This window comes from Battus philenor, unplaced genomic scaffold (genome assembly GCF_028537555.1).
Source record: "Battus philenor isolate CCGP_79_NKW_IND1 unplaced genomic scaffold, ilBatPhil1.0.hap1 SCAF_21, whole genome shotgun sequence".
NCBI lineage: Eukaryota > Metazoa > Arthropoda > Insecta > Lepidoptera > Papilionidae > Battus > Battus philenor.
The window spans coordinates 6285861-6297944 of record NW_027181684.1 but is presented as its reverse complement, the minus strand read 5'-3'; the positions used below and the strand labels follow the sequence as shown (position 1 = coordinate 6297944).

At 35.3% G+C, this 12084-nt stretch overlaps 1 protein-coding gene across 3 annotated transcripts in view; it reads left to right on the top strand.

The window, feature by feature from the left end:
• Positions 1–12084, top strand: part of LOC137923271 (tyrosine-protein kinase CSK-like) — a 39894-nt gene that overhangs the window by 25207 nt on the left and 2603 nt on the right. For all 3 annotated transcript variants that reach the window (XM_068766468.1, XM_068766470.1, XM_068766469.1), the window contains exons 5-15: positions 1484–1616; positions 3505–3598; positions 5542–5688; positions 6310–6400; positions 7907–8026; positions 8571–8709; positions 9298–9463; positions 9688–9855; positions 10275–10491; positions 11031–11117; positions 11822–12007. In XM_068766468.1, coding sequence (XP_068622569.1) covers positions 1484–1616; positions 3505–3598; positions 5542–5688; positions 6310–6400; positions 7907–8026; positions 8571–8709; positions 9298–9463; positions 9688–9855; positions 10275–10491; positions 11031–11117; positions 11822–12007 — 1548 coding nt within the window. The remainder of the gene's footprint in view (positions 1–1483; positions 1617–3504; positions 3599–5541; positions 5689–6309; positions 6401–7906; positions 8027–8570; positions 8710–9297; positions 9464–9687; positions 9856–10274; positions 10492–11030; positions 11118–11821; positions 12008–12084) is intronic.

Genomic DNA, 12084 nt, shown 5'->3' with positions numbered 1-12084 from the left:
CGGTTTTTCATACTATTGTGAGAGACTAATGTTGTGAGATCTGTAATTATCCCTATGTTGTAAACAATTTGTAATAACAGTGAACGTGTTGTGCTCTGTTTGTTCCTACATGAAACATTTTTAAACGGTGGACTTTTGTAATTTTTTTTTAAATTTTTAGAACTGTATATATAGATTTCAATGAATACATTATATAGTGTACTTGCAAACAAAATTCGAAGCGTGAGAATCTCTGAGCCTCGTTAACAAACTAACAGCTACATAACGGAACATGGAGAGGGCACGGGATTTCTTTACGAGGTTTATCAGGAATGAGATTTGTAGATTGTAAATCATACATGGCTTAGCGGGTTAGGTAATTTGAAGTAGCAGCAGGCAGGCCATATAGCTCGCAGAACGGATGTTCGCCGAGGCTTTAATGTTCTGGCAAAAATGTAGGTCATGGTTTGTTTTTGGAGCAAGCGCTGCGTGGTCTACTCGCAAGGTGGATAGATGACCTTATTGAGGTCAGCGGAAGATGCTGGATGCAAGCCGCTTCCAGCTGGTTCTATTAGGAATTTTAGAAGTAGCCTTGTGTCTAGAAGTAGCTCTTTGTGATTGCAAATAGTTTTGTTGTATTTGTTATATATTCTTACTGCATCTAACAATTTCTAAGAAGACTTCATATGTAAATATTTATTTACAACGTTTCAATTAATATTTTGTTTTATTTTGGTATATTCATATATTATTATCATCTGTTGTCTATTGATATGTTATCAGCTGAAGACACATATCAAAAATAAATTCAAGGGCACTTTTATCAGATTTGAAATGTTCGTTTTGGGTATTTCAATTTGGAGGTGCATTAGTTTGTAGTCATTATAACATTTGGTTATGTACCAGTTGATACCGTCAACGTTTGGTTTCAATTTAATAATAAGGCGAATGGATTATGGACATTAATGATAAAAGCTATGTGTTTAATTGTGCAAAATTTAGTTTATTTAAACGAACTAGATAAATTAATGAATTTTCTGCATCGAGTCAACCGTCAGACGCACACTGCGAGGCATATCCCTGCCCCAAAGATCGATATCATGACCGATATTGCGCTATCTACATCCAGCAAATTCCGGCGACCTGAAAAAGGCCAGAACTTGTAAGCACTTAGCAGACATTGGTTCTGCTCGCTTTATATACTGCTCACTGCTATTACCACTCGCTTAATCCGCGGACTGCCTACGCAGCGTTTTGTGGCTCGTGGTCGTCGCTCGAGAATCTTTTGGCCCGTATGGCCATCGATTGCACGAGCTATATGCTACGTCCACTACCACTGCAGAAGAGCAATTCTTCGAGCTACATCGGTGATCTTGGTTCTTCCGAATCGAATAGTTAATGTTAAATAAGTTTTAGATTTGTAATTGCAGGCATGACTACGACATGCATTACAACATTATAGTTACTAGTGATATACAAAGATGTGCTTTTGCGTGCGTTCTAGTTGTCGTACAGCGCCAAGTGCGATATTGCACTCGGGCAGCAGAACGTGATGTCGTCGTCGGTGCGAGCGGCGGCGCCGGGCGCACCAACTGGCGCCACCTCTTCCGCGATGCACACCTCGCAGACCACGCCCGGTATGTTATTTTTTCTAATATATTCGATGTTGTTCGACACTATTATTTTTTTCTTGGCTTACACTGCTGCCCAAGTGGCATTTGCAAATTGCACATGTTCATGGGGACAGAATACACAGAGCGCTTATCCTAAAATCTCTAAAGTAGCGAAACTGGAGAGCTTCATGGAGACCGTCGCCCTGGGTATCTAATAACTACAATTTTACCGGATTAAGAGGACACCAAGCTCTCAGATCTTAACTTATAGGTGTAAATTTTTTAGAGGCGATAAAGGTAAATGTAGAGCTCATTAGTTAGCAAAAAGATTTTAGAAATTTTTTTTAATGTTAGTGAGTATGAAATCTTACGTCAGTGCTTCCCAACCATTTTTTTAATATTCATAACCCATAATAATAGCTTTCATTTGTAAGATCCACTCCTCTGATAACTCCACACCTACATCTAAAAATGTGTTTGTTTCTAATAAGGTCTTTGTTCAATCTTAGAAATAGTACTGTCGCAGAGACATGATATGCAGGAGTTTACTGTAGGGGTCTCTCATATGTACATTAACCGAATCTCATAGTTTGGCACCTTAATTAGTGATAAGTTATCAAATACATTTTAGGCTATAAATTTTAGTCATCATAGCAATGTTCATGTTAGCTTACTGTTTTTAATTATCACTATATGCCACCATCATCATCATTTACACGTACCCTCCATCGGACTACGCACACAATAGAGTTTGGGAATCGCAGTGTTTTGCAAAAGATGTAAATTTGTCACTATATTGTCCGTCACATTTAAAATACCACCAAAAATTAAGTAAAATGACGGTATAAACATCTACCATTAGCAATATACACGGTTTAAGTTTCATAGTATAATATTCCTAAAACAGTTTGGTATTGTGAACAAATAAATGTGCTTTAAAATTCAGAGCTTCAATCGCCAGTTGTAGTAAACTTGTGTAAAGTAGTACTCGTTGATAAATTTAAAGTCACGCGGACGCTAGAGCTTTGAAGCGGAAAACGCGCATTGTTATCCGTCTGGAAAATCCGAAAGAAAAAGAAAACTCAAGGTAAAGTCCGTAAAACTAACTCGTAATGAATCAATAGTAAATAGCTTATCCGATGATTGTGGGCAAAATTTTACAGTATATTGGATATAATAAACGAGGTTTCTCGTAATAAAGCGCTGTGGTATTGATTGGTAATTTCTAAAAATATAATTACCTTTTGCGTTAATGACCCACGTGCTGGAGTTATTTGGGCAAATGAAAATTTTATAATCAAATCTCTACTCACATATGTGAGTATATATCGCTGTTTACAAAATTTATCCAATAGGAAATAAAAGCCCATCATAGACAAGGAACACGTTTATTAATATTGCGATAAGGTGAATACACAATTAGGGTCAAAACCTGGCCCAGTGACCGGGTTATCTACAAGTGCGTCACTGGATGCGATGTACTAACTATAGAAATTAAATTCTTCAACTATATTTTCTCTTTCTATAAAGACATTGAAATACTGGAAACATTAAATGATAGTATTAACCATAGTAAATGTGAATAATGTATGTATAGATTTTACAATTACTATTTGACATAAATATCATAAAAATCAACGTCCACAAACGTATCCGGTAGTCTTAAGATTTATAAATAAACCAACAATAAGAGGTTTTATGAAAATTAATTTCCCACCATTTACTCTCGTAGTTGTAATAATATTGATACACAAGATAGCTAAGTTGTTGTTATTAGCGTATGTTATAATATATTCTTTTTACCTGATCTTTAGAATTCAATGTCCAAAGAAAATAAGTTATAAGTACCTAAAAATATTAGGCTTTAATCGACGTGTTTATTAAAAATTACTAATTTTGAATATGTACACAGCGGTGCCCAAAGGTGCCAGCGACGTGCTGGTCAATTCTTCTGCGCAGAACCCACCGTCCGCCGCCAACAGGCTTGTCAACATGACGCAGTGGCCGTAAGTACATCTTTAACATAAGTCTTTGTATTTTATTGTTAATACATTATTTTGATCACAGCAAGCTCACAGTCGCTCAACCAGGGCTATGTTCGGGATTTTTCTATGAGTTTGAATCAGGAATAAGGACATCCGTAGACGAGCGGAATTAGTATAGCCCAGCGAATTTGTAAGTTAAAATAACTGTGCATTGTACATGGCGCGCAGAAAAGATACCTGGCTGGGCTCATTAAATTAGAACGGAGACAACGGACTATCGGCAGGGGCACTGCGTTGGACGTCCACTCACTCGACTGACAGACGATCTTATCAAGGTCGTCGGAAGACTCACTCCAGCGCTGCACATTCTACAGTCGAAATGATGTTGTTAATTATCTTAGTTAAACATATTGCAAGCACGATGTTATCGTTTTGTGTGAGAAAATGTTATCAGTTCGCTTTGGGGGCAACCAAACGGTTACTCGTTTAGTTAGGGGTACAATTATTTGAGACAATCCCACTACACTACATACATATTGACAGAAAATCGGCTAAAACATTTATGTAGGCACTTAATTACTACATTCGATGGTCTCTTTGGATAGAGGCCAACAGTCAGAGTTGTACAACCGCTACCAAAATATTATGTAACATCACTGTCTGCTTTTTTGTAAGCATTGTTGTAATTTTGTTAAGCACTTTTTATTACAAAATATCGCTCTACATCATTTGCTGTTGGCAGTTTGCACAAAAGACCTTCAGATGGACGCCATACTTTTAATTATATACATTATTAGAATTATTGAAAGACAGAATACGGTAGCTGAATTATATGGATTATGTTTTTTACGATCTCATACAATAATAGGCAAAAGGTTTACATTACCGAATCAAGTTAAATACTTTTTTCATTTAAATGAACACCGTCAATGTAAATTTGGATTAAATGTTTGTAATAACCTAAACGTGAATGCCCATGAAGCTTAATATAACAATTGACAATCGGAACCACCTGCAGGCTACAGTTTTCAAATTAATTTTTTTAGTCTATTAAAATAGTTATTCCGCTCCATTATCGCGACATCTGTCATTTTATCGACGTACACGGTATTTTCATCACGACACAACTAGCATTGCGATTAAATAAACATCCACGGTTGCTTTGCCTTAATGTTCTGTTTCAAAACCACAATCAAAACTAGCCTTAACTTACACCTTATCAATGTAACAATGATGTCGGCAATTAAATCATATATCTACAGTGTCTATAGATAAGATAGGTGGTTATCGTAGGCGTATCGGAGAGTAAAGACTGCAATAGTCACGGTTCCTCTAAATTATGGGGAGTGTGAAACGCGAGTTATCAACTAACGCGGAATTAAATACATCGGTGCAATACAACATCTACGAGTAAATATTTCTAGTGTTCTTTATAAATTTATAATTTTTTGTGATAAATATTACCAGGGTAATGTATTATGAAAATAAATAATTAACTTTGTTTTACGGGGTTGCGCTTCATAATAATTACATTTTCTGTTTCGTTACCTACCTCAATATTTACCGCTTATATATTTGTTTTTCCTGCCAAACATTTGGCCTACATACATCGTCTTTAATGTTTCATCAGTGCTCTTGGCCTATATCAAAAATAACTTCTTGAATCATGTGAATTAATGTTATAAGAGAGGTTATTTCCTGATAATTCTATTACTAACAAAATAATTGGCAAGAATTGTGGTATCTTTTTTTAAGTAGAAAACTTTATAGTGATGTTTCAGACAAGTGTTTAATTTTATTTATAAATTTTTGTGCCGTCAGCTGATTTGAATGAATTAAAGCGTATTTTAAGGTTTAACGCATGTTTTTTGGTATAACAACATCTTTAGCCATAAAACGAACAGTTTGATGTTGGTGTGATGTGTATATTCTGTTTAATAAGTGTTATATTTTCTTTAAATCAGGTGGCACCACGGCGCGATATCCCGCGAGCGCGCCGAAGCACTTCTGTCTGGCTCGCCCGACGGTGTGTTCCTTGTCCGCGAAAGCACCAACTTCCCCGGCGACCATACGCTTTGCGTTCGCTTTCGTGGCCGCGTCGAACACTACCGGTACGATAGTTCATTGAAACTCCTCACTTAACTGCGTACTACTTTTATAAACAATATTTACATGTGTTATAAGCTTAATTTTCGACAAACAACACACCTAAACACATGTAAAAATATTTTGTCATTGAAGGACCATTACATATTATGTGCTCGCGTCTGAAAAACACTGTAACAAATATACAAGCTTGGAGAAAATAACTTTAGTATTTCGTACATTGCAACACTTAAATAATAATTTGATTAATTTTTTATTGTAATGCTTTACGATATAAAAGATTAGATTCTGACGCGTTTTATTTTGGTTTTGATATACGTCAAATTTTAACAACTAGAAACAGATGTTTTAATTTACCGGGAAAAGAAAATTGTTTTTTTTTTTGTAATTTTTTCGCAACTTTCAATCTTTTTGTTTAATCTTCGCAAATATTAAAAAAATGCAGTATTGGTTGAATATTTTTTAATTTTTTGCTATTAGTATTATTGGTAAGAAATCGAAAATTATTATTTATCTTACATTTTCTTAGGCTAGCGTTATAAATTACAAGCAAAATGATCAACTGTCTTCTTTTTGTTCTATAATAAAGTCCTTGTACATTAATTTGACTCTAATTCTGTTCACAGGGTAAAATGGGCAACAGCACCTGATAGCCAAACTCAACGTCTGACAATTGACGATGAAGAGTTTTTCGATACAATGACCGACTTAATACATGTATGTAGATTATAATTTACTAATTAATAAGTATTGTAGTGTTAACAAATATAATTTCTGAATTTCCTTTGCTGGTGAATACTAGTAATGAATTAAATATATGGTACAAAGTTGCTATAATATATACAGTGACTAAATTAAGATGCAGAGTTATTGTTGTATTTAGTACAAATAATCTTTGCGAAATTAAAAATCAAGGAGGTGATGTAATATTATTTTGTATTATTTTAGTTTTTTATATTTTTTGTAACTTAGTATGAGGCATTACCGTTAAATCTTTTAGTCAGATGAAAATCTTTTGCATATTCGTAGCATATACGAGTTTTCAAATTTATACGCTGTATTTTTATTTTTAGTTTAAACCAAAGAATGATTAGAGTTGGTCTTAGACTACTTACAACGTTAACACATTACTTCGTGGTGGATACACATAGATCAGATTAGACCAATTCCTCTTTAGCCACACTTGGCAGTCTTCCGTTACAATATGCGTACAAACTCGTAGTGTTATTATGTACACCATGCTTTAACAGTCTATGGAATAGATGGTTTTATACTAGTCTAGTTTTGTAATGATTTTGCTCAAGAATGCAAATTTTCCAATCCGCTAAATGCCAGCAATACATAAGTTAAAGCAAAGCAACTTGTTTGAATATATCCACGACTTTCTACTACTCGTTTTAAAGCTTGCCCAAGATTATTCTTTTTTTCTTAACAAAAATTACAAAAATGTTTCGTACTACTACAAAACGCCTTTTGTTATTATATTACCATTACATTATTTATTATTTTTGGAAGCATTGATTATTGTCTCTAGTGTACTATTAGTTTTATATGTAACTGTTATAATCAATGATAGGCGTGAAATACTGTAACATGTTATAAATTAAATAAGCTTGTAAAAAATTATAGGTTAATCGTATGAACCGCTTAGTCTTCTCTTACAAATAAATTGAGAGTTTTTTTGAGACAAAAACTATCCGAAACCACAATCACAATAACATTCGCAAATCATCAATTCTGTTAATATTAGCCCTTAAACAATACCAAATTTTTAAAAATGTAAAAATGTATGTCGCTAAAACAATTCTCTATTGTGCAGCACCAATGTAATAAATTGATGTTATAGTATTCTATTATTTTGCATTAGTGCTATGGTGATTCTATCGTTGTGTGCTTTCTGTTAATGAGTATCATTATTAACCACTGTAAGAGGAATACTTTTATAAAGAATGCCCCGGATGTTCGCATTTCTATAACAGAGACATCGTACAGTTAAGTATGGAGAACAGTAATCTGGACAATGGTTTCTATAATGTTGTAATGTAACGGCAGTGTATATAAAAGTACTAAAACTATCAATAAAATCAACCGAAAGAGACTGGTAACTAAATATGAATATGCTTAAACCGTCATTCATAATATATCCAGCACCTTCAACTTCTGGTAGTATTTATAAATTTGTAATTAAGAATAAAATTATTTGATGCCATTTTATTTTTACAGCATTACCTTAAAGACGCCGATGGCCTATGCACGAAACTGGTCCGGTGCCTGCCGAAAGCAGCGATCAACGGCGCCAATAATAATGGTGTCCTTCAGCCGCCCTACCCACCACACCCACCTGTAAGTTTTTCAAAATATTATATATATATATATATTATTCTCAGCTATAAGAATATAGTATTAACAATTTGTTATAGGCCCGTCAGTTGATTAGTTAAGAGCTATTCAGGTTTTTATAGCTGCAAGTTTTCTAAAACGTAAATAAATTAATAAATTGACGTTGTGTTGGACCAGGAAGAAAGAATAGGGTTTAATTGTTTTATGGCATATTCTACTATATTTGAATATCTTACTATGTAAATGTTTAATAATGTCTTATGACTTACATTTAAAGCTGCAGTGATAATTTTAAATGGTAATTTTTTTTGATTACTGACGGTATATAAATGATAATTTATCGTTATCGTCTCATTAACACTATTTAAATCTTAAGAATCCACTGCTGGACATGGGCATGGGCCTACTCTATAGATTTCCACTAGAACGATAATCATCTATGTCACGTAAATATTATTGATTTACTTTTTTTTACACTTTTGATTAGTTTGATGCTTGTAATGTATGAATGAAGTCTAAGAAGTTTGAAAATATGTTTATATAACAGCAACCTCCTCCGTACCCGCCGACGCCGAGCGTGTCGAGTGCGCTGAGCTCGGGTCACTTCCAACACACATACTCCGCGCAAGTCCCCAACGCGGATCAAACCGACGGCGCTCTGCAGCCGCAGAGATTTGTTGATGCACGTGAGTTAGTTTTAACTACTTTTCAACAACTTTGTAAACTCAAACAGTTGCCTCTTCTAGGTGATTTCATAAAATCCAATCTCGGTATTTTTCAACATGTTCAAGAAAATATTCTTATCAAGTTTTATTCTCTCATAAGAGCTATAGTTTGAAAGTATGCATTTTTTTTAAATTATCACCCCCTCAACACCTTACGGGTGAAATCTATTCTTAGCTGATCTTTACTCAGTGAATGGAATATTCCTACCTAATTTTTAGTCTCTAATTTCTATTGTTCTAGGAGTTATTGTGATAAGTCAGTGTGGAAATCTCTCATTTAGATTTGTTGCTATTAATAATTTTTAAGAACAAATATTCAGACAACAGTCCACATGACTTGACCCATCACAATTCAATGGAACTTTGAAATTTTGAAGGTCAAAATATTGCAGCAGATATTATATTAGTATTACAGTAATTTAACATGCTACTACATTCAAATAATAACACAGTAATATTTAAAGTTTAGTTTAGCTTACCGGGGGATTATATTCTTAAACGACTTTTTAATCTCTTACATTTATTAATTTTGTTTCCTTTTTCTCTTAGGTTGGGTCATAGCTGAACGTGATCTGGAGATAAGAGAAAACATAGGCAAAGGAGAGTTCGGAGATGTTATGCTTGGCATCCTAAACGGAAACCAAAAAGTTGCTGTCAAGATACTGAAAGATAGAGAGGCAGCTAGCAAGTTTCGCGCTGAAGCCAGTGTTATGTCGTATGTAAAGTTTTAACTCACATTTCACTCTTATTTTTTACTATATAGTGGAATGTATACAATATAGTGGAAAAGGCTATGCATAGCTTAGCTGCGAGACCGTATCATAAATAAGGAGATCTGCAGAAGAATTAATCACCGACGGAGGCCTATTCCTTGCAATGGCCGTGTATCAACTGACATAATGATGATAACACAATTCCATAATACCACTTTGTTATCAGGGCGTTGAAGCACGAGAACCTGGTGCGCCTGCTGGGCTGCGTGGTGTTCAGTTCGAACGGCAGCACGTGCATAGTGACGGAGCACTGTGCGCAGGGCTCGCTGCTCGACTACCTGCGCAGTCGCGGTCGCCACTACGTCACGCAGCTAGACCAGATCAACTTCGCGTAGTGAGTTCTTCTATATCCTACCAAGTGTTTATTACACACTCTTTGTTTCTGCTAAACCTCGCCAAAGTAGTACACTTTGAGCACCAAGATGAGTTTCGTTACAATAGAAAATTAAGTTAGTTAATTATGTAAAAGTGTCCACTAAGCTGAAATCTATTGACAGGGTAAATAGTGGCGAAATAAAAGAAATTTATTCTTCTAATTTAGCTTATTTGAAATTATGTCTAGTGCAATATGATATTTACAGACGAGGTTTATGTCAAAAAGTTGACAACCTGTTACGTAAAATTATTTATACGCTTATCCGACCCTTGTCTGAAACAACTTTACAGTAGATAATAACTTTCGACGCGAGAATATTGCATGTAAATATATATATATTGTTTCTTTGTGCAATAAAACGCTTGTACTTTTCAAAGTGACGCATGTTGCGGAATGGAGTACCTTGAGAGGCAACGAGTGGTGCATCGTGACTTAGCCGCGCGTAATGTATTAATCTCCGCCGAGGGAACCGCCAAAGTTGCGGATTTCGGACTGGCGCGTAGCGAAACCGCACCCGAAGACCCAGCCGACGCCATGCGAGTGCAGGCCAAACTGCCAATTAAATGGACTGCCCCCGAGGCACTCAAGTACAATGTGTGTATATTATATGTTATAATCCAAATTTCCCACAAGAATAACACAACTTGAATGTTACATTTTCATGACAATACAATGATTATTAGTTACAATTACAGAATTGACCTATAGTAAAAAGGTCCCGAAAAACTTAGTAACTTGAATGACCAAAAATGCATCCCATATCCCAATGAAACAAATATTTATTCTTTCAAATAGGTAATGCTAAGATCCTGCGATAGGCCAGAGCATTTATACAATGTACATTTAATTGTGTAAATTATACACAGTATTACACCCAATTTTCTCCATTTACTATTGCCATTATGCCGATTCTAATGAGAAGAACCTGGCAAGAAATTCAATAGCTAGTTCATAAATGTCTTAGTTTGTAAACAATAGTTGGAAGATTTGTGTAATATTTTTAAAGATCAAATATTGAAATATATAAATTTTTGCTGCCTAATAAAATTGTAAAGCGCACTTGTATTGTAGTTATTCCATATTTATTTCTATATCACGTCTGCACATTAATAAGTAACATTTTTCCTTTACAGAAATTCTCGAACAAGTCAGATGTATGGAGTTTCGGAATTCTACTCTGGGAGATTTATTCATTTGGAAGAGTGCCATACCCTAGAATTGTTAGTACCTGTTTTGTACTATTTATTAGTCCAAACTCTTATGTGAACAAATCGTGTCTCAGCAATGTCATTAATTGTATTAAATAAGAGTAAACGATTCACATAAAACTATGCTCTGTCGTTTGTATATTTTGTATAATTTTGTTAATAATTTAGTTACACCATAGTACAACCTGCGGACCTAGACCTACATACATATCCAATAGTACTTATTGGAAGTTTGGTTAAGATCTGTCTGAGTTTTTAATGTCTTGTCTGAGTTTCATTGTCACGAACGACTTTATTATTTTTAAGATATCATTGTAAATCCTTTATTATCACGATCATATCAGCCAGGACATCAAAGTAGATAGTACTTAACCCCCCCCCCCCTCCAATGTCCAAAAGGACAAAGGAAGATTTATGATACAGTTGGTGGATATATTTATTAGGAAAAATTAGCAAATTGTATTTTAATAGCAAACTGAAACATTATCTTGTTGCTGAAAAACTGTCTACTTTTAATTTGATAAAAATGTGTGATGATAAATAAATAGAAATAAGTAGCCCTAACCGAGCCTCTTGTTTCGGCTGTCCGAGTTCAGATAGACCATTTCAAAAGTGAGCTGCAGAGTTGGATACTATAACCTCTATTTCCGTAGCGAAGATGGAATTGTGAAGAAATAGTGTATTGATAATTTATTTGTATGGTTAATTAACCGCAGCCGCTCGCGGAAGTGGTGCGTCACGTAGAGCGCGGTTACCGCATGGAGGCGCCCGAGGGCTGCCCAGCTGGCCCTTACGAAGTGATGCGGGCCGCCTGGCACGCCGACCCCGCCCAGCGTCCCACCTTTGCGGCCACGCGCGTGCGCCTATCCACCATGCTCGATGCAGCGCACCACGCCCACCAGGTCAGTGCACTACTGTTACACAAATTAGGCAATTTCCATTCCAAAATAAAGACGGTATTAACATTGCCGTTGCACAT